This window comes from Daldinia vernicosa (genome assembly GCF_022497035.1).
Source record: "Daldinia vernicosa strain CBS 139.73 unplaced genomic scaffold F5Y00scaffold_41, whole genome shotgun sequence".
Taxonomy (NCBI): domain Eukaryota; kingdom Fungi; phylum Ascomycota; class Sordariomycetes; order Xylariales; family Hypoxylaceae; genus Daldinia; species Daldinia vernicosa.
Window position 1 is genome coordinate 225,409 of NW_025953957.1, and position 25,133 is coordinate 250,541.

Consider the following 25,133-nt stretch of genomic DNA (forward strand, 5'->3'; position numbering starts at 1 on the left):
AATCTGCACGTCCAAAGTGTAGTAAAAGCTTAAAAAAGGCTGACCAAAGGTATGATTGCTCGGGACTACTGCACGATAAGCCCCGGGATGTGTATGTGTGTGGGATCGATGGCAAGGGAGCGGTAGACAGTCACTAACTTAACCAATAGCTTTGCTCAGACAGATATCTCACAATCTCGGGGTCCTTATGGTATCTTTAACTTGCCCTCAACAGCCCTGTCCAGTGTCTTGTGTGATATGTTCTGTCACATTGGGCACACACAATGCCGAAGTATTAAAAATGTCTTGCTTCTTGGCTGCATCGTAGCGGGCCTTCGAACACTGTTCTAGAAACTCATAATGCCTATAATGCTTGGAAATCTCGTGGTTTCCTTAGTAAACAGAGTCGTACGCAAGATAATCGTTATTTTTAATCAACGTATCCTTGCAACCCTTCGTACTATCTTATGCGAGAAGGGTCTTAGTAGGGTATGATCCGTCCGCCTTCTATCTTAGAAACGTTGGGAAGACTAAGGCTATCATAATAGACAATGCATTGAACCGATATTATCCAAATGCCCTCCCGTCCCGTGCCCAACACCACCAGATTGATGCTCCCTTTAATTCGCGGAACGCCGAAACGCCGTGCTGCCCAAACAATAGACATGGAATTTGTACATCTAGGTGCTGAAAGTTGACCAGTCCATCCAGTCCAAGTCAGCGCTTTGGAACTGGAAATCCTCCCAAAATGCATTAAGCCCAATGTCAGTGCTGTGGATAGCCTCATCTAGCTGGTTTTCATTAGACATGGTGGAGAATAATAAATAGTCCGGTGGTAGATTTGACGATGCCACCGGCATTTGTATCGCCCCTTGGTGGGCTGCCATATGAGCGGCATTCAAATCCGTATAAATTGAGGCGTGCTTCGTCACGTCTCCGTTTAGCTCCGGCAGAGCCTGTGCTGCTTCTGAAGCGCGCGATGCGTACTTCAGTATCTGTCTCAGCTGTCCAGCAAATAGACAAGAGAGACCTTTCCGTTGGATTGGAGTTGATCCTATTCTCTCTAGTACATCCGTAGTCTCTGCTATTAGAGCCCTGATGCTAGGCGCCAGACTCGAGCTTCGACCATCAGCAACCGTGCTGACTCTGAGGGCAAAGCACGCAGCGAATGATATCATGATGGCGGTATTGTTGGGCATCGATCTAAGCTGCCCTTCGCCTTGAACAGCCACTCGCAAGACATTCAGCGCAGACGAGAGACCAGCAGCACGGAAGAAATGACGTGCTCCCACAGGCGCAGTACCGTGGTTAATCACAGAACTATACAGGGATAACCGTGTATGAGATGCGAGAATCTCGACGTACGGGGGCAACGAAAGTTCTATAGTGAAGTTAGCTACCTAATTAGTCCGTACGTATTAGTTTGTCGGAGTTGAAATACTGACGCTCGCGATCCCCCAATTGCAAAGGCCAAGTTTGATACCACCGATCGAAGAATAGGGTGATTTCATTTTTTACTCTATCGTAGCCTCTCAGTAAGCACCACTCGTAACTACAAGGGAGAGAAAACATAGGTACCTATCAACAACGGATAATTCGCTGTTACCGTTGACATAACTGTCACATATTGATCTTACTTTTGAGATCAGATTTGCCTAGTAAGTACCTAAGTGTAAGTTTCTCATCGGTAGCTACGCAAAGGGTGAGTATTACCAAGTCTCTCCTCAGAACCGCCACCGAGACGATTGAACCATCCCATCTATCAGCTAGGTCGCTTAGATGCCATTGGTCGCAATTCTCGATAAGTGGCGACATTGGAAGGACATAATTCCTTCCTCTCGCGAGACAGACACTATAGTAAAGAAGAAAAAAGAGGTTAGCTGGCTGACTTGAAGCGGGGTCTTGGTGTTTTGTTACCCTCTTTCAAGAACAAATAGAGACAACCAAGTCCTCTCCCTTCTTCTCAGAAGCCTGCGGCCCCTCGGAGAGTCTGGATCGATGTCGCTAAAACCGTCTATGCCAAGCGCTTTTCGGCCGGATATGCAATCAGACGTAGCAATAGTGTCCCTCGGGCTCCGCGGCTCTGTGGATGGAGGTAGTATAACCTTGTTTAGCGACAAGTCCAAGGCGATCGTTAGGGCCATAGAAAGGTAGGTCGATGTTTCATCGTCGGCCCAATGCTCACCGGCCGAGATCCATGGTATATTAACCATAAACGCTAGAATGATCTCCACGGACTTGTAGCGTTTCGCCATGACAAGACTGGCGAGCTTTTGGCGATGATTTGAAAGCCTTTTGTATAATGACTCCATGGACGGAGAGAAAAGTGCTGACGCGGCAGCTATCGAGGTCAACAGAAAAGCCGAACGACCTCGAACAAAGTCTACGGTGTGTATAACGGGGTCAATGCCCCAGCGCGTATGCGCGAGTTTTTCGTAGAAGCTGCAATAGTGTTAGTTTGATAATCTGAAGCTCTTTAGTTCCTAAGGGATCTGCTCATACTAAGAGAATAATGTTTCAGCCTCCGCGAGGGTGATGAGTCCCAATTCAATAGGGTCAAGGTCCTCGCCAACATCCAGTCGCGCTTGGAAACGACCGAAGAATTTTTGTAGATCATCGCCCTCTCCAGCTACACCACGACTGGATGTAGATTTGGCGAGTAGTCGTCCTGCTCCGGTCCCTTGCATCTGTGGTGTTATGGATGATAGGAGCTCAGACGTCCGGGCGAGTAGTTGTAGCGGATTCTCAGCGTCATCTAGACTTAGCTGATCTTCCTCGACCTTGGTATGCACTGCCGAATCGTCGCGTGAACAAGTTTGGGAAGGTGATGTTCCTAATGAAGTCGAAGTCTGCTGGGGAGACACGGACGCTTGATCATGCTCCATACCATTCTGAGACGATATGCGCCGGGAGAATCCATTATCACTACCTAAAAGCTCTCGACTCCTCTCGAGCAGAAATCGTAATTCGGTAGCTTGATCAGCTGTCTGTATCTGATCCAAAGCGCCAGAGCTAGACCTTCTTAAAGCTTGCTCAATCTGAAAGACGGCCTTTTCTAGCCCCGAATGCTTGCTGTCGGAGCTATTAGCCAAGCTGTGCCTTGCAAACCCATGGAAATACGAATAGCTGCGACTCACTTCTTGACCCCTTTATGTCGACCTACGTGAAAGAGCGGCGCGGAACATTGAATTGAGCGCTGAGTGCATCTCGTACAGGTTGAAGACCCGCTAGGCCGAACACATTTGAGCTTGGATTTCTTACAGTTGAAGCAGGCGGCAAGGCGCTCCTCTTCTCTTGTATCAGTATCTGATTTCGGCGCCATTCGATCCGACATGGGGACACGGCAGACAAGAGGAGGCCATAGAAGTTGCGGAGGTATGACGAGATGAAAGACTGGGCGCGTCTAGCACTACTAGCACCAAGTGAATTTAATCTCCGGGAGTTGTCGCGGAATCGTGGAATCGTGGAGTCTTTTTGGAGGGTCCAAAGGTTGTTGGGTCGGCAGAAGTTGTCTTGGGGCCCCGCACCTTGTTTAGTTCTTGTCAGGGGTCGAGACCTCAGGTAGGTACATGTATGATATGATACCTAAGCGTATGTATTGGAGGTATGTAAGTTAGGTTTGTATATATGTATTTAAGAGCTCGAGGGTTCCCTTATTGATGGATATTTGTATCACGTGATAATTATTGGTCCTATGAGAATTGTCTCTTATAAGCTCTCTTACCAATTTCTTCTTTATTAATATTCAATATTAAAAGGAGGTCGATATCCCGCAAGTCGGGAAAAGTTGGAAGGAAAAGCACGATTTATGGGAACAACCCGGAACAAAGACACGATACATTACCACCACCACCACCACCATCAAATCCTCTCAACTCACTTACATCACACTGTCCCATCCAGTTATGTAGAGGACCTCAATTCGTTGGACTTTTTAGAATTACTAAGTCCTGCAAGGTCCACTAGACTTTTCTGGGCAATGCTACCATTTTACCAAGTCTCGTAGATCGATTGGCCTCATGGTCGATCAAAGTTAGTCAGGGTTCCTGTAATCGCCCCTCGCTTGACTGCTTACTTGACACATTCCTCATCTGGCCTTACGGTTCATACATGGTCGAATACATTAGGTTCTGTCATACCCTTTCAACTACATAGTAGGTAAACTAATGTATGTAATACAGCTGCGAATCCGGGGCTGAGCTACCACATCTAAGTGGCCAGCACATGCATCCATTACAGCCGATAAGGATACTCGCTACCTTGTGCAGTAATAGTAATACATACTACCGACTCTTACCACACATCGACAGACGAATCAGCGGCGGTCGACTCGATTGCGTATGTCAATCCCTTAACTTGCATTACTAGACAAGCGCCACGCAGCTTAGCATAGGCTAAAGCCACGTGCGTTAGAAACTGCAATAATTGAAGCCTGCAAGTTATCAACTACCTATCGCGGTAATCAAGTCCGTGAACGTGAACACCATCTCGTGTTCAATCGAAGGGTCAAATTATCTCATAACTGGTGAGGTGTGTGTGACACTACATAGTAGATAATACCTCTAGTTTCCTCGCCTTCTTCAATCAATCTTTGCTTATAATTTGTTGACGTAACAGGGTTCGAATGACACTTATACCTACACGAAGACTCAACTGGTCAGTGCTATTCTCTGCATCAGTTGGCAGCACACTTCTTGATTTCGCTGGACAGTATTCGAAATAACGTAATTATTTTCAATCCACCATTATACGTATAGCGATGTGCAGCTCCTAGTCAATGAGACTTGAGGTATCGTCGCAAACGATGCATCTAATATCCGCATTATAGGAGACGAGAGACCTAATTACCTGATAGCTAGCTACCTAGACTACCTACACAGGTAAACATGGAGACTATTCACTCAAATCTAACTCAGGTTATGATTGCGGCGGAGATACACTAGAATACACGGCTTGTCTGTCAAATCAATTCAACGAATTCATTTTCGGAAACGGGCCGTCGGGCTAAATAACGATCCATCGGGGTTAATAATTTTGCTGAAATAATACCATATACGGCGTCCGCGGGATTAATGCACGGCCAGTGTTGACGTCCACTAAGTCCGCTTACACCCACTCATCTACGTCTAAGCCTCCTAGCGTCAGCTCTAAGCTGCCTTCGTAGGGCTAAAATTCATAAAATTCAGAGCCTAGATAGATACCTTAGCCATAAGTGAGCATGGTCAGATTTATTAGATTTTTTTATAAGTAAAGCCGTAGCCTTCGTAGAAACGCCCAGCGTGGAAGTTAATCATCGTTTACCGCTATTGTAAGGACCGATTGTTAAACCTCGAAATTATCCGTGTTTCTTATACCAAGCCTAAGCAAATACTCGACGACCATGCATCTGATACTTACCGGAGCCACTGGCCTCGTAGGCTCCGGCGTTCTCGATGCCATGATCAAAATGAAGGATGTCAGCAAGATCTCGATTCTTAGCCGTCGGCCCGTTAAGATGGTCGAGGATGTCAAAGACCCTCGGGTTCATGTTATTCTCCATAAAGACTTCGAGAAGTATGATTCCGAGCTGCTTTCCCAGCTCAAGGGAGCTTCGGGCTGCGTATGGGCTCTAGGCATCAGTCAGACACAAGTCGGCCCCGAGTTAGTTACCTAAGACAATACCCTTGCTGCCATATTTATCTCATTAACAAATTTTCTTAGGGAATATGTAAAGATCACCAAGGACTACACTTTAGCGGCATCAGAAGCATTTCAAAAACTAGGCTCCGAAGAGAAACCTTTTAATTTCGTTTACGTCTCAGGGACGGGCGCAACAACACAGCCGGGTCGGTTCTCTGCTATATTTGCCCGGGTTAAGGGCGAGACCGAATTGGCGCTGGCTGAGATGCGCAAAGCAAACCCATCTTTTCATGCAAGCTCAATCCGCCCAGCATTTATTGATTCCGCCAGTCACGATGCTATCAAGCCCTATATTCCAGCCAAGACGCCCTTGTACGCGGCTGCTTATGTACTTCTAGGGGTACCGATGAGGTATGTGGCCAAGAGTTACTGGAGTCCTACACAGGACCTAGGACGCTTCTTGACGGAAATGGCCATGGGACGATATAAGGATCAGTTCAAGGCAAAGGATATACAGTTGGAGGGTGAATTCCCGATATTAGAGAATTCGGCGTTTAGGCGATTATCAGGCCTCAGCCGTTAGTGAGAGAACACTGAATTTCATTTTAGCTGCTTTGGTGATAGGGTGTTCAGGTATATAAGAGGACTATATTAATGTACTACTACCTTATAGATAGCCCGCGGGTAGATGCCCTTTCTGAAATTGTATGACTATCTTACCTATGGAAGCTATGCGACCAGCTCGGGGGGTTTTTTTTTTTTTTTTGGACAATTTCCTTTCTCCGTAACAAGGTGATTAATCAAATGCTCTCCTGAATATGCTCGATCTAGCTGCTAGGGACACTTAATGTGTATTAGTATTCAAACCGCCATCTCGGATCTGAATCTCCCTGCCAGTCGGCTACTTCCCCTACGTGTTTTATTTCTTCTGCTATTCCCTCGCGCCTTTTATTTTCTTTCTTTAACCTTACAGCTAAAATCGTAACAACCACCGCATTAGCAACGAGGTACCCAAGTGCAACGGAGTGGCCCACGATGAATCTAGGCCCGTCCGTAGAACGGTACAGTTGTGTACCCAGCACAGCACCTAGGTTCCCAATGCTAATTTGCATAGCATTTGCAATAGCTCGCTTCGTCTGGCCGGACACGTTGATAGCAGGCCAAGATAAAACCAGGGCACTTGCCGGATATATACCTCCCGCAGCGAAGAACACGCCGACGTAGCTGACTCCGGGTCTGGCAACCGGATCACTGTTTCCTAACAAAATAGAGTAACCAATAACAGCGAAGATAGCTGAGCCGCCAATAAAGACTGCTCTTTGGCCAAGTCGCTCGGAGAGAACGGCTACAGAGACTGTTGTTATAAATGCGAACGCATACGGTGGGACGGTGAGTAGCTGCGCCGTTGCCGCTGTGTATCCAAGGTTGGCTATAATGGTTGGCTATAAGACAATTAGCTGCTGCGCTGATACCACCAAGACTGAGGTATTTCATACCAAGAATAGAGATAGCGTATAGAGAGGTAAGCTCATCGTATGAAATCCCAATCCGTAGAGCCAGCAGCTTGGATCTTTCAGTGCTTCTACTACGGCTCCCCAATTAAAGCGCTCGTCATGCGTAGAATCGCTGTCTGCCGCCAACCGCTGGTGGATAAATTTCCGTTCGTCTTCGGTTAGGAACTTCGATGTGTCTGGGTAGTTGTGAATAAATCCATACGCCGCAGTTGCCACAACGACTGTGAGAATGCCTTCCTAATCCAGTATCTCAGGTTAGAAACTCCCATAGTATCCAACGACGAGGTCGGATGACGAACCAAGATAAAAATCCAGCGCCACCCATTCTCCCATACAATACCTCCCATTCTTCCGATTCCCTACACCCAAGTTAGCCAACAAATTCTTCCGAGTTATGGTGAAGAATATACGAACATAAGCTAAGATACCGCCAAATGCGCCAGCCAGAGATGCGGCGCTGAAGAAGAGGGATATGCGATATTGCCGCTCTCGCCTCTTGTACCACATAGAGAAGTAGAATACTACCCCTGGAAATAAACCACTTTCCGCCTGTTTCATGTGAGCATTCGTGTACAAGTTTAGGATAGCCTATACTGAAGCTTCACGTCCTTGGTGTAGAACGGTCAAACAAGTAAAGCAATAAGAGATATTGTTACGTACTGTTAATAAGTTAGTTGTTGTAGGCGACAATGGTGGTATCACAGGGGATGGTGTGATAGTCTCATAGGATTTACTATTTACTGTTACTCACCAACACCGAGAAAGAATCTGCTCAGGAGGAAACCTGCTAGATTATGGACTATGCCCATCAGAGTTGCCACAATTCCCCATACTATCGTTAAAGTCGGCAGCCAAATTCTGGGCGTTGTGCGCTTGAGAATAATGTTGCAAGGGATCTACCCCCTGATTAATACATCGCTGCTCGAATCATTGCATTTATCGAATGTCTCACCTCAAACAGGACATATCCCACGAAGTACAGAGTTAGGCCTGTAAGATATTGGTTTCCAGCTATATGAAAGGTTAGCGGTAAGCTGACTATCAGTTTACCATGCGTGCCTACTTATGTGGACGTCATCAAGTAGACCCTCGATACGAGCATTGCCAACTATAGAGTATTCGAATTAGCGATCATGATACCCAGAGCAGATATCACGAAGAGAAAATTCCACGTCATACCGTTGCTTCGGTCAAGAAAAGATAATAAATACAATACCCCAACTGCAGGTAAGAGTCGTAGGTCCAGCTTTCTTAATAGCGCGCGCTCGTTGATTCCTGAAACCGTGATCTCAGAGTCGGAGGCACCAGAACCGCCTCCTGGAGCGTCATCCAAAGTCTTCTCGGCCATTTCCCACAAGAACAACCGCGCCGGAAAGCTTGAAGAGATAATGACTAGTAGTCCGTTTAATGTAGTCGAGATAGACAGAGGCGAGGAAAATATCTCTAATCTGGCGTGTCTGAAGTGCGCAATTCAGCTACTCCGCAGACTAACTCGCAAACATATCGAGGACGAGACCTGGTCCATGGCATCATAATAGTAATAACTGACTTCAGATATCTATAGACGATGCAGGTTGCTTTTAGAGAGGTTAAGCCGAGTCTGCAACGCTGCTAAGCTTCGTGATTGGTGAGAGCTTTGAATGTGGTGGATCACGACATATCAACCCGGTCTGACGTGACAAATTTCGTACCTATCCAGCACTTCATATCATTAATATCCACCGTACTGTAACAGACTTGATAGAAGATCAGGAGTATTAACTAGTTGGGGTTTAAATAGTTTTTATACTGGCTTTCAGTTACGCTCGAGAAATCTCTAAAGAGTTTTTAACACTAACTATTGGCACATTGTAGCTATACGGGTTTACGTAAGAATGGCTTGGTTGCCCATTGAGTCTATTGTAAAAAGGATATGATATAGTATAGTTATTCTAGTTCAACTTTTAATGTCCATGTAGAATTGCCTAAATAGTGTTGTAAGTCTTAGTTCGTAGTTGACGGGATGTTACACTTGGGTAAAATGTAACTTGACCTTAACGAAGACCGTCTACATGACGGATACTATATAATCATATATTTCGATTAAACCTATTCTTGATAGATTGTTATAATGTACTTCAAAGAAACTACTTCGATATTCTATTCAGCCAGCGTCTACTTTGACTTTCAAATTCCCTAGGCGTATTATAGGTAGTTAGTGGTCTTGAACTGCTATATATGAAAGAAGTGATTTCATGAGATATTGATAATAGTGTGATAGCATTTTATCATTCTGAATGACCTCTAGGAATAATAGATATATGAATGGTATCGAATTTAAATAAACAGCGTATGGTCGACCTAGCTTGGCTCTTGTTTATGTATAGGTAACTTCTAAACCTAGTGTCTTAGAAGGTAACGTCACACCTGCGGCTGATATAAAGGAGACATGTATCCACCTTTCCGTTTCTCTAAAGTAAAACGAAAACATAGAATGAATTCCTATTCGGCCATCTTGATTAAGGTATGCATAGTGTTGTGGGGAATATGTAGGTACTAAGGTTCGGGTTCCCGAAACTCGGTGCTGTGCCTTTTTTACCCCTCCACAACGCCCACCGTCCTGCTTCCGCATTACATTAAGGGCGTAGGTATTGATATTGGTGCTATTTATGTATGAATTCCCACAAGTATTCTTATTGAATACAATCCACTCTAATAACCGGTCTGTATCAATCTTATATCGTACTAAGATTCGTCTTCGATTCAACGTTCCACAATGGCACCGGCATCCTGCAAAGTTCGACATGCTCGCCGAGAGGGTATGCTAAAATGATACTTGTGCCAAATACATCGCGAATGGAAAAAAAAAAGCTGATTGTATGACCTCTGGTAGATGTACCGATAATTCTCCAACAAATTCGTGAGTTGGCTGACTACGAGCATGAACTCGATTCGGTTGAAGCCACCGAGGACACACTCCTTTCTACCATAGCCTTCGCCCCCGATAATGTTGAATCAACCTCCACTGCTCCCAATACCGAGTCCACATCACCTTCGAGGCCGGCAAGATGCCTCCTTCTATTTAATGAAGAGAATAAACCAGCTGGTATGGCGCTGTACTTTTACAACTATAGCACATGGCGATCGAAAGCAGGTATCTACCTCGAGGACTTGTTTGTTCGGCCGACGGACCGGAAAAAGGGCTACGGGAAGAAGCTGCTTGTCGAGTTGGCTAAGGAGGTCGTAGCAACCAATGGCGGCAGGCTTGAATGGAGCGTGCTAAAGTGGAACGAGCCGAGCATTCAATTCTACGAATCCATTGGAGCTAAGAAGATGGACGATTGGGTAGGGATGCGAGTTGATCGCGAGGGATTAACCAAGTTAGCTGGCCTGTTAGACTAAGCAATCTGGCTAGGAAAAGTATAGCTATCTGCTTTATGACCTACTTTTCAATAGTACCGTAGGGGACCTAATCTGACGAAGCGAGGGAACCTAAGATATTAAAGTAGTAACCGCTCACGGACTATTTACCTAGGTACGCCGGCTTTATTGATACCTTGAAAGAACTGAAGATCCTTTTTTCTGGGACTGGGAACTGGCTGCTCGCTATTACCCCAGGTGACAGACCATTTGTTCGACCGTGGATTCTTCTCTGCGATGGGTGATGCTTGCCAGATGCCAATATATAAACTGCGACGTAGTCTCCTTCGACCCAATACTCGGACGCCAATGGGCCGTCCATGCCCTCGGGGATCCTCATCTTCACGCCCGCTAAGGCTCTTCATCTTTCGCGAGTTTCCTCTTTCTAGAGATCGTATTGGTTTCGTCACAAAGTCTGTCCAGGTTGGCTCTGGGGATTTGTGACTAATCGAAAGCGACTGCGCGACTTGTCTCCTTGGGGGCATCTTATAATACTGAGCGTCGGCTTCACCTCTTGCAATGGTACCCAACTGATCCCATTCTCCTCGGGGTAGCGGGGGCAGCAACTGGCGGAGAATTGCTTTCCAATGTTTCTTTAGTTTATTCCTTGCCAATTTCGCAGTGAGCGGGCGACCAAAACAATTTTCTGTCGGAATGCTATTCTTTGGGTTGACGTTTCGGCGCATAGTAAAAGGTAGGTTTTTTTTGCCTTGATGCTCGCTTTGTGAACTGGCAATGGCCATAACCTTTTCTATGGACCAGTTGTCTAACCAGTCGGGCTCTCGCGACTTGCCATTGGGTAGCATAATTCTCTCTTCTAGTTCATCAGAGTTGCTCGGAGGGCTACTGGATAGCTCGGTCCTGCCCAGAATACGGCGTCGTTTGCCGATCCTGCCTGTTGCTAGACGACATAGGCGCAGCATCCGCTCGACATGGCCGGTGTTTGCGGAACGAAGGTATCGGAGATAGTGGTGAGCATCTTTGATATAGGGTTTGGGGTCTGGTTTTTCAAGACAATCGCGAAAGCGGGCTTGAATTCGGTCAGTTATCCAGGGTCGGCAGAGGAGAGGAAGGTATGTGGCTTCTCGAAGTAGGTGTCGATAGAGATGTAGGGGAGTGTTTGGGTGAGGGATCTGTAAAGGCATTGCGGTAGAAAAGTTGATGAGATGGACGGAATTATGATTAGGTACCTAGGTACATACAATCCTCATTTAATGGAACATCCATATAAAGTTAGATAAGCTTAATCATTAATGGAGATGTGAGCTAATGTCCATTAGGTACATTAGGTACATATGCACATACATCTGTACATCCGTAGGTACATGATACTGTACGTAATTCGTGCTAGATTCCTTAAAAAGACCCCACCTTCCATGTACAATACACTTCTGGCTTGTCAGCTAGTCTAGGTACCCTATGTACATTTCGGACACTACCCTCCCCTCACTTTAATTATGTCAAGAGGCGGTCTGTGCATCACGTTCCCTTATTTCTACAATTTTAACGGCCACACACGCGCGTGTCTCGCCCTAGGTACAGTTTACCTATTTTATTTTATTTTATTACAAGTCACGACTTCACGATTACACGAAACTGACACGTCCGTTTATGCTCGCCCTTTTTCGCGCGGCAATGCACTATTCCTAATTCCTACCTTTTAATTGAATTCCAATTTTGGCATCTTCGGAGCCTGGAACGGGAATTAATAAAATAGTCGCGAGAGTAACCCTACGGTCCTATCCAAGGGCTTGTCCAACGAAGAAGTGCATGGGAAAAGCGCGTCAGTGTGATCTGATTGATCTGACCCGTGTCTTTGCATCTTTACATCTCTGCGTCTCTGCATTGCCTGGCATATCTCAGTATACCCTTATATTAAATTATATCTCACTCCATCCTGCGCCGACTGGTCCGAGGTTAGAATAATTTTTATTATTACAACCATTATTCTACATCACCGCCTCAAAAAGCTTTTTTGTAATCTTGTGATAAGTGGTACACTAGCATCATATTGGTCGTTAATTCGATCCTTCTTTTGCTTCCACTTATTGCATCGGAAGGTACCTTTCATGTACCTTGCAACTTGCAACTTACAATTTACAACGAATCGCACAACTCCTTCCTCAGTAGGAGGTACGGTACATGCCTACATACGATCCGCATCTACCTAATTGGAGACAATTGATAGCAACAACGACTGAGCGGGCATATGCTATGTATCTTTAAGGCTACCGGCGCATTGTCCCCCCCTTAACGATCCACATTATCTCGGACTCAGATTGATTTTTTTTCTACCTTTAATCTCATTGACGAGTCCCGGGATTTCTGCACATCTCGAATCCACTTTGACCCGCTACTCTACATCCTGATACTGCTAATACTACTCTACCACCGATGGCCTCGGCAACAACCGCTATCTCGCATCATTATCAACAGCTTGACGTCCCACGCACTACTGCCGAACAAGCTAATAACTCTCTTCAAGCTTTATCGAGTTCTCAACGCCAATCACAGTCTTCTATTCTGTCTTCGTCACAATTTCCGGCTTCCACTGAGAGAAGCGGCGGCGTAGTCGCTGCTATAGACAGCGTCAAAATGTCGCAATCGCAACCTTCGTCGCAACAGTCTTTTACAATGAGCCAGCCGACTCAACCACCATATAGGCAGTTTTCCGATTCCAATATGAGGTTAGGAAATGGGCTTGGTCACGACCATAATGCACCACAAATATATTCTGTCAGTAGCCTTCTTTTCATCCCCACCCCTTTAAGCTATATCAGCTTCGACTTGTCGAGCTTATCACGCTAACCTTTATCTACCTATATAGGCCGTTTACTCTGGCACAGACGTATACGAGATGGAGGTTAACGGTGTCGCTGTCATGCGCCGCCGCGCAGATAGTTGGTTAAATGCTACTCAGATCCTCAAGGTTGCCAACATTGATAAGGGGAAGCGAACGAAAATCCTTGAAAAGGAGATACAGACTGGCGAACATGAAAAGGTGCAAGGCGGTTATGGGAAATACCAGGGCACCTGGATTAAATTCGATCGAGGCGTTGAGGTATGCCGTCAATACGGAGTTGAAGAATTGCTTCGTCCTCTCTTAATCTACGACATGGGCCAGGATGGTGGCATCGCGGGTAGGGGAGACATCAATACCCCTACCAAAGAGCAGGCTATGGCTGCGCAAAGAAAGCGCATGTACGCTGGAAACGACATTCGCGCCAATGGGTTATCTGGAACCTTCTTTAAGAACATCTCGAGTACGGCATCTAACGCTGTCGCTGCTATCAGCAAGGCTCGCTTCGATTCGCCCGGCCCGAGAGGTCGGAATGGTCCGACAAGGCCACCTAGTTTTAGTCGGCAGTCTTCGATGCAGAACGTCGACGACTTTCCGGGGAATTCTCAGCAGAGCTTTACCTCCGACTACGGCCAAAATGTTGACTCGGCGTATTCAACCCAGAATACACAGATCTTCAACGGCGAAGAGCCATCGCGAAAACGTCAAAAAGTCGTTACTCCCGCAGATAGTTTTGGATACGTGTCGCATTCTATGGATATGTACGCCAATAATTTCCCCGGCTCGCCTACGGAGCCCAACGAATCTTTCCAATACTCTCAAGCCGGCATCGACGTACATGAGAACGACGCTGTGCCACTACCCCCCTTACCCTTTGAGCTCTCTCCGGAGGCGGACCAGAAGCGCAACCTACTCATGGGGCTCTTCCTAGATCCTAATGCCAACGCCTCTGACTACTCTCAAAACGAAGCTTTCCAGACGCTATCGCCTTTGGACCTCGACGCACCAATAGATGCATCAAGTCATACTGCTCTTCACTGGGCCGCTACCTTAGCTCGAATACCTCTTCTGCGAGCGTTGATATCGGCGGGAGCGAATCCTTACCGAATCAATGCTTCGGGCGAAACAGCTTTGATGAGAGCATCGGCGGTAACGAATAACTCAGATCAAGTTTCGTTCCCTGAATTACTCGACGTCTTAGGTAACACTATCGACGTTCGAGATAACAAGGGTCGAACCGTTTTGCATCATATTGCTGTCACAAGTGCCGTGAAGGGTAGGAGCCATTCCAGCAGATACTACTTGGAGAGCCTCCTGGAGTGGGTTGTGAGACAAGGGAGCGCGCCGAGCAGCCAAAATACGACAGCAAACGGCAATTCTAGCCAACCGAAGATGGGCATCGGTCGATTCATGAGCGAGATTGTAAATGCGCAAGATAAGTCCGGCGATACCGCGTTAAATATCGCGGCACGGATTGGAAATAGGAGTATCATCTCGCAGTTACTTGAAGTGGGTGCAGATCCCAGCATCGCTAACAAGGCAGGCCTCAGACCGGTTGACTTTGGAGTGGGCGGTGACCTTGGGGAAGATGGGGCTAATGGTGATCTAACGGTAACTGACAAGGCAAATATTACTGGTACTTGCCAGAAGACCCGAGAGAGCAGTGCTGAGATTATTACCTGTAAGTTTATGGACAAGGTCCCATTCATTTATTTGCTAATCCTAACTTATCCTAGCCATCACACACCTACTGAATGAGACTTCCAACACCTTCCAAACGGAACTGAGGAAGAAGCAACAAGACATTGATTCGCTTCATGTCTCTTTGCGAACGACGTCTACCCAGTTGGGAGATGCGCGACGCCAGCTTGAGACGTTACAAACAGCTGCCAAGTCACAATCTCTCGCGCGTCAGAAGATAAGTAACCTTAGTCGGGGCCGTGACGAGGAGCAGAAGCACTTGATGCGATTGGAACAAAATTATGGTCGCCTAGATGCAAATAACTCTTGGGAGACGGAACTCAATGCAGCTTTGGAGCCTGCGGATGGAGATGCGCCGAATGCCGCTCTGCTGCCTAACTCCGTGGTCCTCCGTGCACGTATACAAGCACTAAGGAATAGGAAAGATGCTATGCGGAAGAGCATAGGTTCGCTCAAAGGCCGCAGCAAAGAGGTTGAAGTCAAATACCGGCGTGTAGTAGCGCTGTGTACCGGTGTATCGGAAAGCGAAGTTGACGTCGTCGTAGACGGCTTATTACGTGCCGTGGAGAGCGAAAAGGGGGAACTTGAGATCGGCCGCATACGGAGATTTCTTGGTGGTGTTGATGGGGTGCATTGATGATTGAAATTGTGTAACGGCTTTGGGCGTAAGGGGTTTTACAAATAGGTTTTGTATGAGGCATGGCATTGTTGGATTTGTACATCTTCGATATTAGGACCGTGTGCTGGCTGCATTTAACGGCAACCGTTGGCGGGTTTAGGGAGAGGGAGGGGTTATGATTCTACGCCCAGCATTATCCCGCGGCCGACTGTATATAGGTACAAGCTGAGCACCACAAGTCGCAAGCAAGGCGCCGAGTTTTTAAACGCACATATCTCACATGATAGGGTATCCATCCCGATGTTTTATCTGGTAATCGTTGCCGATTTGAGAGCAAGTTGGCTGTTCACTCTTGAGATTCAAATGGGCCTCCATAATTATTTTCCTTTCTTGATGCAGGGGTGAATAGGGATGAGACACTATGGACTACCTACATAAGAGGTACCTGAGCAGACACCTGAGTGAGAGTGAGAGTGAGAGTGAGTGAAGAATAAATGAATTTTCATTTGACCTGTTATAACTCCTTACCAGTGCTACATCCGAGGGTATCATTAACCATCCACGCCTTCATAAGCTGTTCCTAATTTTAGGTATCTCTGCTGTACCAGCATCCTTAATTTCTTAGGTTATAAGTCACACTTCGTGTCCCTAGGTATTTACACCTCAATGCTGTCGTATCATATTTGCTACTGCTCCGGAAGCCCAACTTGACGTCCCTTTAGCTTTCCGCACCAACCCTTGGACTAGCTTCCACGCGGAAGATTCCTGCTCATCGCCATCGCTATCGTTGCTATGCCCGCGAACCGGGGCGAATACTTTAAGCCTCCCTTCAGACAGTGCGAACCCGTCACATGCAACTCGTTGCACGCGAACGCCCGGGTGGAACATGTCCAGGCCAAGGTGGTGCCACATGTACGCGGCTAGGGCATCGGTGAATGGCTGCTTGATAATGTTCTCCTCTGCTTCTCCTTCGATACTATCGTGATACTGCCTGTGCCATGCCCATCCTTCTTCATTCTTGCCGCCCGCGAGCTTCCGGCGCCTCCTACTCTGCTGGTCATCTGATAAAGCGGTTTGTACGTCCGTTTTCCGCTTCCTCGTTATGACGGCAGCCGTAGGTTTGCTACCGAGCTTCTCACCCACGCGTAGGAACCGGTACACATCCGCGGCGGGAATGGTAATGTCAATAGTTTTTATGCCTACACGAGGCAGATCTTGCTTTTGGCCTTGATTTTGTTCACTTGTATAATCAAGTTCATTTCCACTACTTTGCCCTTTAGATTCCCTTGGCTCAACGTGAAAACCGAGCGTAATAAGAATATGTTTACTCGGCATATGTCGGTTTCTGTTGGAGTGATTATCGGACAACCAAGCCTCCCAACTACTCACGAGCGTCCGTGTGCCTAGCGCAAGGGGGCTAACACGGCAGTCAAAAGTGTTGGATAGGAAATCAACGAGTACGGATTTGAGAGGTGCGGGCATCCGGAATAGAAGCAACGGCAAGTGTAAGAATGCCGTTCCATCATCTTCTCCCGGCTTGGAGCCACTATTATCATCCGTCCGCCACGTCCACGAGGGCCGGTAATTAGAGCCTGGTATGTCTTCGTCTTCAGATAGATCGGACAAGAGCAGAGCGCTAAACCGAGCGTTCTCGTACCTTAGCTCTATAGATAGAGCTCGCTGTTTACCCCCTTGCGCCCGCTCATCGGTTTCGTCGGCGTCATTCCCCAACTCTACGCTACCTTCTCGCCGACTACCTCCTCTGAGTATCTTCTCGGCATCGACCCATCGCCACTCCACAGCATATAAGGCACCTGTACGCCCTAATTCTGCATCTCCGTCCAACCCGACCTGTACGCCGCGCACTACGTCGCCAACGAGAGTGTCTCGTAGATGCTTGGATAGGAGTTGTAGGCGCGCATGCGTTAATTTTTGTTTACCTACGTAGAGAGGCGACACACGATACGTAGTAAATGTGGTGTTGAAGAAGCGTGGCGGCTCCGAATCGTTGTGGGACAAGTCGGCACTTGGCGACGCATCGGATCCTGGAGGGGAGCGTTCTAGGTCTGGATCTGGCGATGGCGAGGCAGGTTCCGCGGGCGGCTCTACTGCTTCTTTATTCTCTCGTCTTCGAGGCGGCATTGGATGATTTATCTATTCGATATGGACTAGATTGGCTCAAATGAATTTGAGCAATTGTGAATGTAAAAGTTATGGCGAGTAACGATGCAAGTCGACGCGTTCGTCGCGGCCGTCGCGTTCAAATAGAGCTAATGTTAGCCCGGATTTTACAATGACAAGATGGTTGGAATGATTAAACTAATTGGCGCATAGGTAAATGTAGATGAAGCTGAGATATTCGATATTGTTAAGGGTCAATTGAATCCGAATCGTGGAATAATTGAAGTTGTTTCCAGGTTCAAATTCGGATGTTGCTTCTGTAACCCAAATGTATTAAACCTACCTTACGCTAATGTACCTAATCGATAGCTTAATGCGGGGTGGAGGTACATACATAGGTACATGTATGTACGAAGTACCTACATACCTTCCTTAGGTACCTGGTAGGTAAGTCTCTCAACATTGTCTCGTCTTTCGTCATTTTCTAACTTCAAATATTACATACAACTTCACCAAGCTTCAACGTGTCAAGAGCTTCTCAAGTCATATAAGCTAGTTATACACTTCAGTCACAGCCAATTTAATTCTAAACTATAAAGGCTACACCAATGGCGCTGATTGAGAATAACCACCTATACGATCAACCTAATCCATCTACAAGTTCACTTATGAGTTCCGTTCCACTTCTCTTCTCTAAATTCCAGGAGTTGCCGCCCGAGTTACGGCATCATATCTGGCGCATGGCCCTTCCCACACCTGGCATCAACTTTTTCAACGTTCATTGCATACCTAACGATCATCACGGCGTTAATCAGAGTACTTCTCCTTCCTGGCTGTACCTGGACCTGAGACGTCTATCCATCGATGATGACGATGAAACAGTCTCCCAGTACGATCCTTCAGCATGGCAGGCTCGGGAGACGCTACGTCGCGTTTGTCGAGAAGCCCGTGATGTGTGTGCTCTCTCTCCAGCCGAGGCCGCTACTATCACACTAACTCGCCCTCGTCGTGGCCTATTTGTGAGAGCGGCAGATGGCCAGCTACGAAAATTGATCCCCATGCGTTACCGCCCCGAACTTCCATACCTCCAACCAAAACCGTCCGGCAAGCGACGAGCTGATCATCTGGAACCATTGGAGCACCGGGTGGTCAGTGTCCATGTCGATGACGTGCTCTGTCTCTCCATCGAGAACTGTAGCTTCAACCTCCCGTTTGAGGAAATGCCCATCACCAACAGCGACGGACTTTTTTCTTACAGTAGTGGTTCATCAGATGGCGATGACTATGAGTTGGGGTGGGCTTACGACCCGCAGCTAACACCTCCCCTACCATCTGCCATCAGATGGTCAAGGATGTGTATTGAGATGGCTCGCAACGATCGGATCATTCTCCAGGGTGTTAATGAGGCGGTCCGGGATATGCTATCATTCTCCCAGAACCGGAATGCGCAGCCGGGGGAGATGCCAGATCAGGTGCCTTTGGTCATGTTTGACGCGTTGAAACAGGAGCTGGGTCAACGCCGCGTCGAGGAGCTTACCCCTTGGGATGAGGTGTTCTGGGATCGCTACGGTGACCGCTACGTTGCACTTCCGTGGAACTCGACAGACCTACTTGCCGATTATAAGCTCACCAAGGTATGGCCCGAGGCCAATGATATTCGGCTCCGACACTTGCGGTCCGCGATGCTACAATCGCCAAAGAGGCCTGCTAATTACCCGTCTTGACATGTCTTTACTCCGCAATACGCTCCGGTATAAATAGGTGTTACGCACGTATGAACAAAAACAGTCATGTATGCATTTTAGAAAGCTTGAACGATAATGTTAGACAATGTTATTTACATTGTTATACGACAAATATCAGACCATCGATAGATAAACACGGGGTGGATTTGAATAATGAAATTCCTAATGGAATTCCTATAAAAGACTCTTATAATGTTTTGCTCGCATTCCAAGTCCCTCTTGAAAATTACGACAACCTCGTAGATAGATACTAGGCAGCCTCTACCCAACCAACGCCATGCCGATGCCATGCAGTAATTCAAATTCGTCACCGTGAGAAAGCCATGTTTTCACGTCCGGCCTCGTGTTGGGTCTTGCTCAGCAGCCTTATTACACCTTAATAGATACCTTTCTAAATTATTAGGATCGGTTCAAGTTCAAGCATGACATTTCATAAGATTAAACCGGGCCCGCCATTCGCGTAGAGGCCTTGCCACCTCTCCTCGACAGCCGTGACCTTGCCTTTCACGCTTTCGATTTCTGTTTCTAACTCCTCAACGTTCCGCGTTAGGGCGCTAACCTCCTCGAACCGCCTCGCGCCGTGCGCCCCGCTAATCATGGCTTGTACCATATATTTCTGCTCTTCTAAGACGATCAACCGTTCACGCAGCTCTTTCTCTTCCGTTTCCAACGCAGACACTACTGTACTAGCCTCACTGGTCTGGCTGGCCGTCTCGAGCATGTCACTGCCGTTCCGTAGCGGGCTCGCTACGTGGCCATTGGCGAGCAGGCGGCTCTTAGCGGAACTGGAGCTGGAGCTGTTATGCTTTAGCATCCGCGGAAGATTCTTAAGCGGTAGCATATGCATATGCAAGAACGCGGAGGCCGCTTGGTGGATGGTCTTCTGCAGTTGCCGTTGTGTTGGGCTGTCCGTTTTCATATCACGGATTCGTCGCGCTGCCACGTCGTATTTAGTAAAGCTGTCGGTGAGCCGCTTCCTGAGTTTGGACGCCTCCTGGATCTGGGCATGGCTTGGTGTGTTACTCTCGTCCTGCAGTGGCAAGAGAGCTTTCTGGAACGTAGGCAATATGAGCTGGATTCCCCGTTCAAACTGCTTCAGCGTCTCGTATGCCCGTTGGTCAGGTGGTTTGTGTATAATAGATTCCATAAAGTCCCGCTTTGAGAATATGGTAGACTTGCAATCACGACACATACGAATATCAATACCTATAGAGTTTTCTCCTCCCAATTTTTCTGATACAGGAACAGACGGATTTGCGACGCTCAGGCCTACTTCGGACGAACAATTGGTCTGGGGATCTGCGCATACTACCCGTCCACATATTCGGCAATGATGCCTTCTGAATGTCCAGGAGAATTCCTGCTGGCAGAACCGACATTTCGGAACCTTGCCGTCATCCTCCCATGTCACAACTGATTGTTCAATCGCCTTCCGTTGACTCCTCTGCGCGGCTAGGGGAGATAGCAGGCCCGCACCACCGCTTACCCCCGCCTCTTCAGGTAAGTGAATGAGCAATTGAGTCAGCTTCGTAAGCCTCTTTTCTAATCGCGATATCTCTAAGGTTTGTCTATCGACTTTCTTCCTGCGTATCGCTGAAAATTCTTGCATGTGATCCCTTATCAGCCCGTTGTGGTCGTTATATCCTTCTCTCGACTTGTAGCACGTTTCACACACACGATACCAGTAACCCCTCACAGGTTCGTGCGAGGCCGACCTTGATAATTTCATCTGATACATCGTATGCTCCTCGCAGAATAGTCTCCCGCATTGTCTACAGTTTATGTTGCCGTTGACGGCACCTAATCTCTTTCCGCAAGCCGGGTCGGTGCATAGGTCATTTAGACCCTGTCGCTGCCAATGGGTTTTGGTGATTATATCGTCAGGATCTAGCGGCGAATCGGGAACGGGGGCCCTGTTTGCCCTACTGGTGACAGGGACAGGGAGTGGGGTCGATTCATTAGACTCGAAGACTTCGAGGCCACGGAGCTTCTGATTTATAAGGGAGAGAGGCTGAAATTTCTTAGCCTTGAGGACTTGCTTGTCTATCCAAGACTTGACTTCATCCTGTTCGAATTCAGGTAGCTCCTGATGGGCATCGTCGATATGGCGATTTAATTGCAGCAGCGTCAACATCTCTTCCTCGCATATGGGACATACAAGCTTGGAGCCTGACTGACCGCCAGTACTCGGCCCTCCTAGACTAACATTGGAGGTGAGATCCTGCGCAAAGCTGGTTAAGGGGCTAGGAGTGTCGGGAGAGATGGATGTAGCGGGAGAGCCGATGGACAATGTGCTGTCAGACGGAGCCGAGGGGCTAGCAGCTCTCTCCCTTTGGACGGCTGGAGGTGCTGGAGGGGCCAAACCCTTCCCACTACCGAGTATCCTCCCCCCGCCAAGCCTCCGACCAGACATGTTAGGCTTCTTCTAGAATTCCGGTATTTGAAAAGCCATGAGGACGCCGGATATCCGTAACCACAATCGGAACTTGTGAGAGAAGGTGTCGAGAAGGTGTTGACGAGACGTCAAGTCGCAGGTATGGGAATTTAAATCCGAGGAGACAGGCTTTCGTAGTATAAGCAACAAGCTCAATCTGCCCATCGGGTCGCTTGCAGAAGTTCCAGATTCGCGGCTTGTAGTCGTAGATTCGATATATTTCTCGTAGTTTGTAGTTGGTAGTTGGTAGTTGTTGGTAGTTGGTAGTTGTTGGTAGTTGGTAGTTGGAGAGTTGCGGCGCAAGGCAAAAGGATGTAAAGTAACGCTAAGGTTATGTTACGTGTAGGTATGTACATACGCCTCAGGGACGTGGAAGTGGTACAATACAAGCATTAGGTAATGTTTAATTCTTAGCGTAACTACCTCTTAATAACTTTGAACATTAACACCTAGGTATATGTATAGAGTTATCGATATGACGTATATTAGCACTTGGCCTAATACATAATCGTCCAGGTTAGGTAGTGAGGTACATACATAATATACATGTACATTTTGAAATATACCTAGGTAATGTACCTATATGATGTACCTTAGGTACTCTGCTGTCGTGTGCCACTATTCTAATACTTGAGACATAATATAAATGGATCTTAGCTTTTTTGTCATAACATTATTTATTTTTTATCGCAACTTCAACGTATCAAAACTCTCCATGCTCATTATTCGTTCACTCTCCGATTGAGCTTTTTCGGAGAAACACGTATAGGTAATTAAAATCAAAACAAATATGCTTTAAGTTACTGCAACCTCCTTTCTTCCCTTCTCTGTATTTTAAGCATCTCAAACCCATTCATTGTCTTTGACGTGACGATCATGCAGTAACTTGCTGGAGCTCGAAGCTAGTTGAATGATAGATGATAGAATGGCGAGTAATAACGAGGACAAATTCCCACCAGTCCAGGGCGGTGGCAGTTTGATTCTGGCCTGGCAGGTCAAGAACAAACAGGTCCTAGTGATCGGCGGCGGCGAGGTAAGATTGTATACCGGAATTTCTCCTAAAGAGATATCCCAACTGACATATCCCTGCTTAGGTGGCGGCTGGCCGCATCCTCAACGTTCTCAACGCCGATGCCAATGTTACCGTCGTAAGCCCTTCTTCCGGTCTCAATCCCGAAGTACGGCATCGTATCGACAACGACGAGGTCACTTATATCGATCGCGTATTCCAACCTTCAGATCTAGAGACATTACCTCCAAATAACGGACCTCCCGACATGGTACTTGTCGCTATCGATGATCCTGCTGCTTCAACTCAAATCTGGAAGTTATGCAAGGAGCATCGCATTCCGGCTAACATTGCTGACGTCCCGCCCGAGTGCGACTTTTATTTTGGAAGCGTACATCGTGATGGACCCTTGCAGATCATGGTCAGCACCAACGGAAAGGGACCGAGACTCGCTGCCAGTATTAGGAAGTGGATCGGGAGTCAGTTGCCCTCAAACATTGGTGATGCTATCGAGAGGATCGGCTCACTACGTGCTAAGCTACGCCAGATAGCCCCAAGCCCCGATGAGGGTCCCAAGAGGATGCGTTGGATGACGAGGGTTAGCGATGCCTATAGTTGGAATGAAATGTGCGGGCTCACCGACGAAGATATTGATAACCTTTTAAAGTTCTATCCTCCTAACGACGTCCCCCAATTAGATATGCTCCAGGCCATGCGAGGTGGAAGGGAACCAGAAGATATCGATCTTTTCGATGGTTCTTTCGGTTTTAGCGTTGTCGCATAGGCAGCCACTTGGAAGCTCTCTGGAATGTTTCAGGGGTTGGGCAGAGATAGTACCTAGTAAATTAACCAGAGAGACGAGGGAAATAATCCAGACTACCCGTCTTTAATCTATACGCCCGTTGTCCAGTACCACATCTTAAGATAGCTGGGGCCAAACGGATTTTTTTTTAAAAAAAAAGAGCCAAATCCACAATATACTAAAGGGACTACGATCATAATACCATACTATCTTAACAACCCTCATAATAATGTATATCTAAATGCTTATAATCCCATCGACTTCCTATGTAGATATATACTAAGTCCTTTCCTACATCTTGTGTTGGCGAATACGGGGTTCACCTATAAACTAAAGTTACATGTTGAATTTATACTAGCCTATCCTTGACCCTATGACGATCGCCTTTAACTTCGCTCTTCGGCGATACAAAGATCCAAACTGTTCTGCAGAATGTGAAGCCTATATCTGGTAGACCTAGTTCAGCAACCGATAGTAGCGTTGAGTCTAGCTTGAGGCTTTAAACGGGACTCTTGATTCGTTCATGAGGTCCTAACGTATCTGAAGGATAGTAGAAGGATTGTAAATTCAGCTTCACTCCCCAGTTTAATATAGAGTACTTGCTATTGTCTCATATACTCAGTTAGAGAGTAATGTAGACTAATTCTTAACTTTCCCAAAGGCTCTCCCCAGACATTATCTACGAAATCCTATGTTGGCTCAAACAATGTCGACCCAAGGATGACAAGTGCAGATCATTATGGAGGCTTTTTGCTACAAGGACATCGGGATTATGACTCTCTAGGCGAAGGATGGCAGACGTGTAAGGGCATGTTAAAAGATGACCACAAAAGCCGTATGTAGACCGGTTTGGATCTAAATATTCCTCGAGATCATATTAATTCTAAGCTCAGTGCTATTCGAGTAGGTATTTATGAACAAGTATGCTATACGTGACTCCTTTCAAGCATTGATAAATTATATTATCCTTCGCCGCCCTTTATATCAATGATAGCCCGGCCACTGGCGATAGTCATCCTACTCCTATAACACTACAAAAGCCAAGAGGCATTATAGTATATGAACCATATATTCAAAACATATTCTTACCATTAATGCTTTCTTTATTCACGATATCCTATTTTGAGGCCTTCGGCCTATTATGATTCATCATGACCACCTACACTTGTCTAACACAAGTACATCTTGGTACATGCGTGTGAAGAAGCGTCCTAATTAGTCAGTGGTGACTGTAAGCTTACCAAGCGAAGTTATATATCTAAATTCTGTTCCATCGGGATCGCCGTGATCTTGGTTTGATCAAGCATCCCTGTTCGTTCTCTCCGTTGAATAGAAGCTTACATCAAAATCAACTACTTCATTGCGTACCGATTGCAGATCTGCTGCCTCTA

General features: G+C 46.9%; 10 protein-coding genes across 10 annotated transcripts; 5 read left to right on the forward strand and 5 right to left on the reverse strand.

Moving 5' to 3' along the window:
- Window positions 1–194: 194 nt before the first annotated feature.
- Window positions 195–3,642, reverse strand: F5Y00DRAFT_243355 (uncharacterized protein). The gene is made up of 7 exons (XM_048008657.1): window positions 3,117–3,642; window positions 2,482–3,051; window positions 1,897–2,421; window positions 1,693–1,831; window positions 1,558–1,634; window positions 1,425–1,498; window positions 195–1,360 (listed from the first exon to the last, which is right to left on the reverse strand). Exons 1-7 carry the CDS (start codon window positions 3,311–3,313, stop codon window positions 660–662), a joined length of 2,283 nt encoding a protein of 760 aa, XP_047862648.1. The 5' UTR covers window positions 3,314–3,642; the 3' UTR covers window positions 195–659.
- A 1,557-nt stretch (window positions 3,643–5,199) lies between these two features.
- F5Y00DRAFT_243363 (putative nucleoside-diphosphate-sugar epimerase) lies at window positions 5,200–6,364 on the forward strand. Its single transcript, XM_048008658.1, has 2 exons — window positions 5,200–5,619; window positions 5,680–6,364. The coding sequence occupies exons 1-2, from the start codon at window positions 5,360–5,362 to the stop codon at window positions 6,179–6,181; spliced, it is 762 nt and encodes a 253-aa protein (XP_047862649.1). The 5' UTR covers window positions 5,200–5,359; the 3' UTR covers window positions 6,182–6,364.
- F5Y00DRAFT_243364 (MFS general substrate transporter) lies at window positions 6,281–8,612 on the reverse strand. The gene is made up of 8 exons (XM_048008659.1): window positions 8,292–8,612; window positions 8,176–8,220; window positions 8,065–8,123; window positions 7,865–8,008; window positions 7,527–7,661; window positions 7,412–7,471; window positions 7,095–7,349; window positions 6,281–7,040 (listed from the first exon to the last, which is right to left on the reverse strand). Exons 1-8 carry the CDS (start codon window positions 8,458–8,460, stop codon window positions 6,453–6,455), a joined length of 1,455 nt encoding a protein of 484 aa, XP_047862650.1. The 5' UTR covers window positions 8,461–8,612; the 3' UTR covers window positions 6,281–6,452.
- Window positions 8,613–9,867: 1,255 nt separating this feature from the next.
- Window positions 9,868–10,493, forward strand: F5Y00DRAFT_264336 (N-acetyltransferase; the record flags this gene model as incomplete). The annotated part of the gene is made up of 2 exons (XM_048011641.1): window positions 9,868–9,910; window positions 9,985–10,493. The coding sequence occupies 2 exons, from the start codon at window positions 9,868–9,870 to the stop codon at window positions 10,491–10,493; spliced, it is 552 nt and encodes a 183-aa protein (XP_047862651.1).
- A 62-nt stretch (window positions 10,494–10,555) lies between these two features.
- On the reverse strand, window positions 10,556–11,679 carry F5Y00DRAFT_139697 (uncharacterized protein). Its single transcript, XM_048004347.1, has one exon. The coding sequence runs from the start codon at window positions 11,654–11,656 to the stop codon at window positions 10,619–10,621; it is 1,038 nt and encodes a 345-aa protein (XP_047862652.1). The 5' UTR covers window positions 11,657–11,679; the 3' UTR covers window positions 10,556–10,618.
- Window positions 11,680–13,368: 1,689 nt separating this feature from the next.
- On the forward strand, window positions 13,369–15,649 carry F5Y00DRAFT_254489 (apses-domain-containing protein; the record flags this gene model as incomplete). Its single annotated transcript, XM_048010174.1, has 2 exons — window positions 13,369–14,992; window positions 15,048–15,649. 2 exons carry the CDS (start codon window positions 13,369–13,371, stop codon window positions 15,647–15,649), a joined length of 2,226 nt encoding a protein of 741 aa, XP_047862653.1.
- Window positions 15,650–15,972: 323 nt separating this feature from the next.
- Window positions 15,973–18,021, reverse strand: F5Y00DRAFT_139722 (kinetochore complex Sim4 subunit Fta1-domain-containing protein). Its single transcript, XM_048004348.1, has one exon. It carries the CDS (start codon window positions 17,771–17,773, stop codon window positions 16,295–16,297), a length of 1,479 nt encoding a protein of 492 aa, XP_047862654.1. The 5' UTR covers window positions 17,774–18,021; the 3' UTR covers window positions 15,973–16,294.
- A 220-nt stretch (window positions 18,022–18,241) lies between these two features.
- On the forward strand, window positions 18,242–19,701 carry F5Y00DRAFT_139729 (uncharacterized protein). Its single transcript, XM_048004350.1, has one exon. It carries the CDS (start codon window positions 18,361–18,363, stop codon window positions 19,474–19,476), a length of 1,116 nt encoding a protein of 371 aa, XP_047862655.1. The 5' UTR covers window positions 18,242–18,360; the 3' UTR covers window positions 19,477–19,701.
- On the reverse strand, window positions 19,702–21,996 carry F5Y00DRAFT_139728 (uncharacterized protein). The gene has a single exon (XM_048004349.1). The coding sequence runs from the start codon at window positions 21,908–21,910 to the stop codon at window positions 19,928–19,930; it is 1,983 nt and encodes a 660-aa protein (XP_047862656.1). The 5' UTR covers window positions 21,911–21,996; the 3' UTR covers window positions 19,702–19,927.
- A 623-nt stretch (window positions 21,997–22,619) lies between these two features.
- F5Y00DRAFT_243372 (siroheme synthase middle domains-like protein) lies at window positions 22,620–24,059 on the forward strand. The gene is made up of 2 exons (XM_048008660.1): window positions 22,620–22,964; window positions 23,026–24,059. Exons 1-2 carry the CDS (start codon window positions 22,842–22,844, stop codon window positions 23,722–23,724), a joined length of 822 nt encoding a protein of 273 aa, XP_047862657.1. The 5' UTR covers window positions 22,620–22,841; the 3' UTR covers window positions 23,725–24,059.
- Window positions 24,060–25,133: the final 1,074 nt, after the last annotated feature.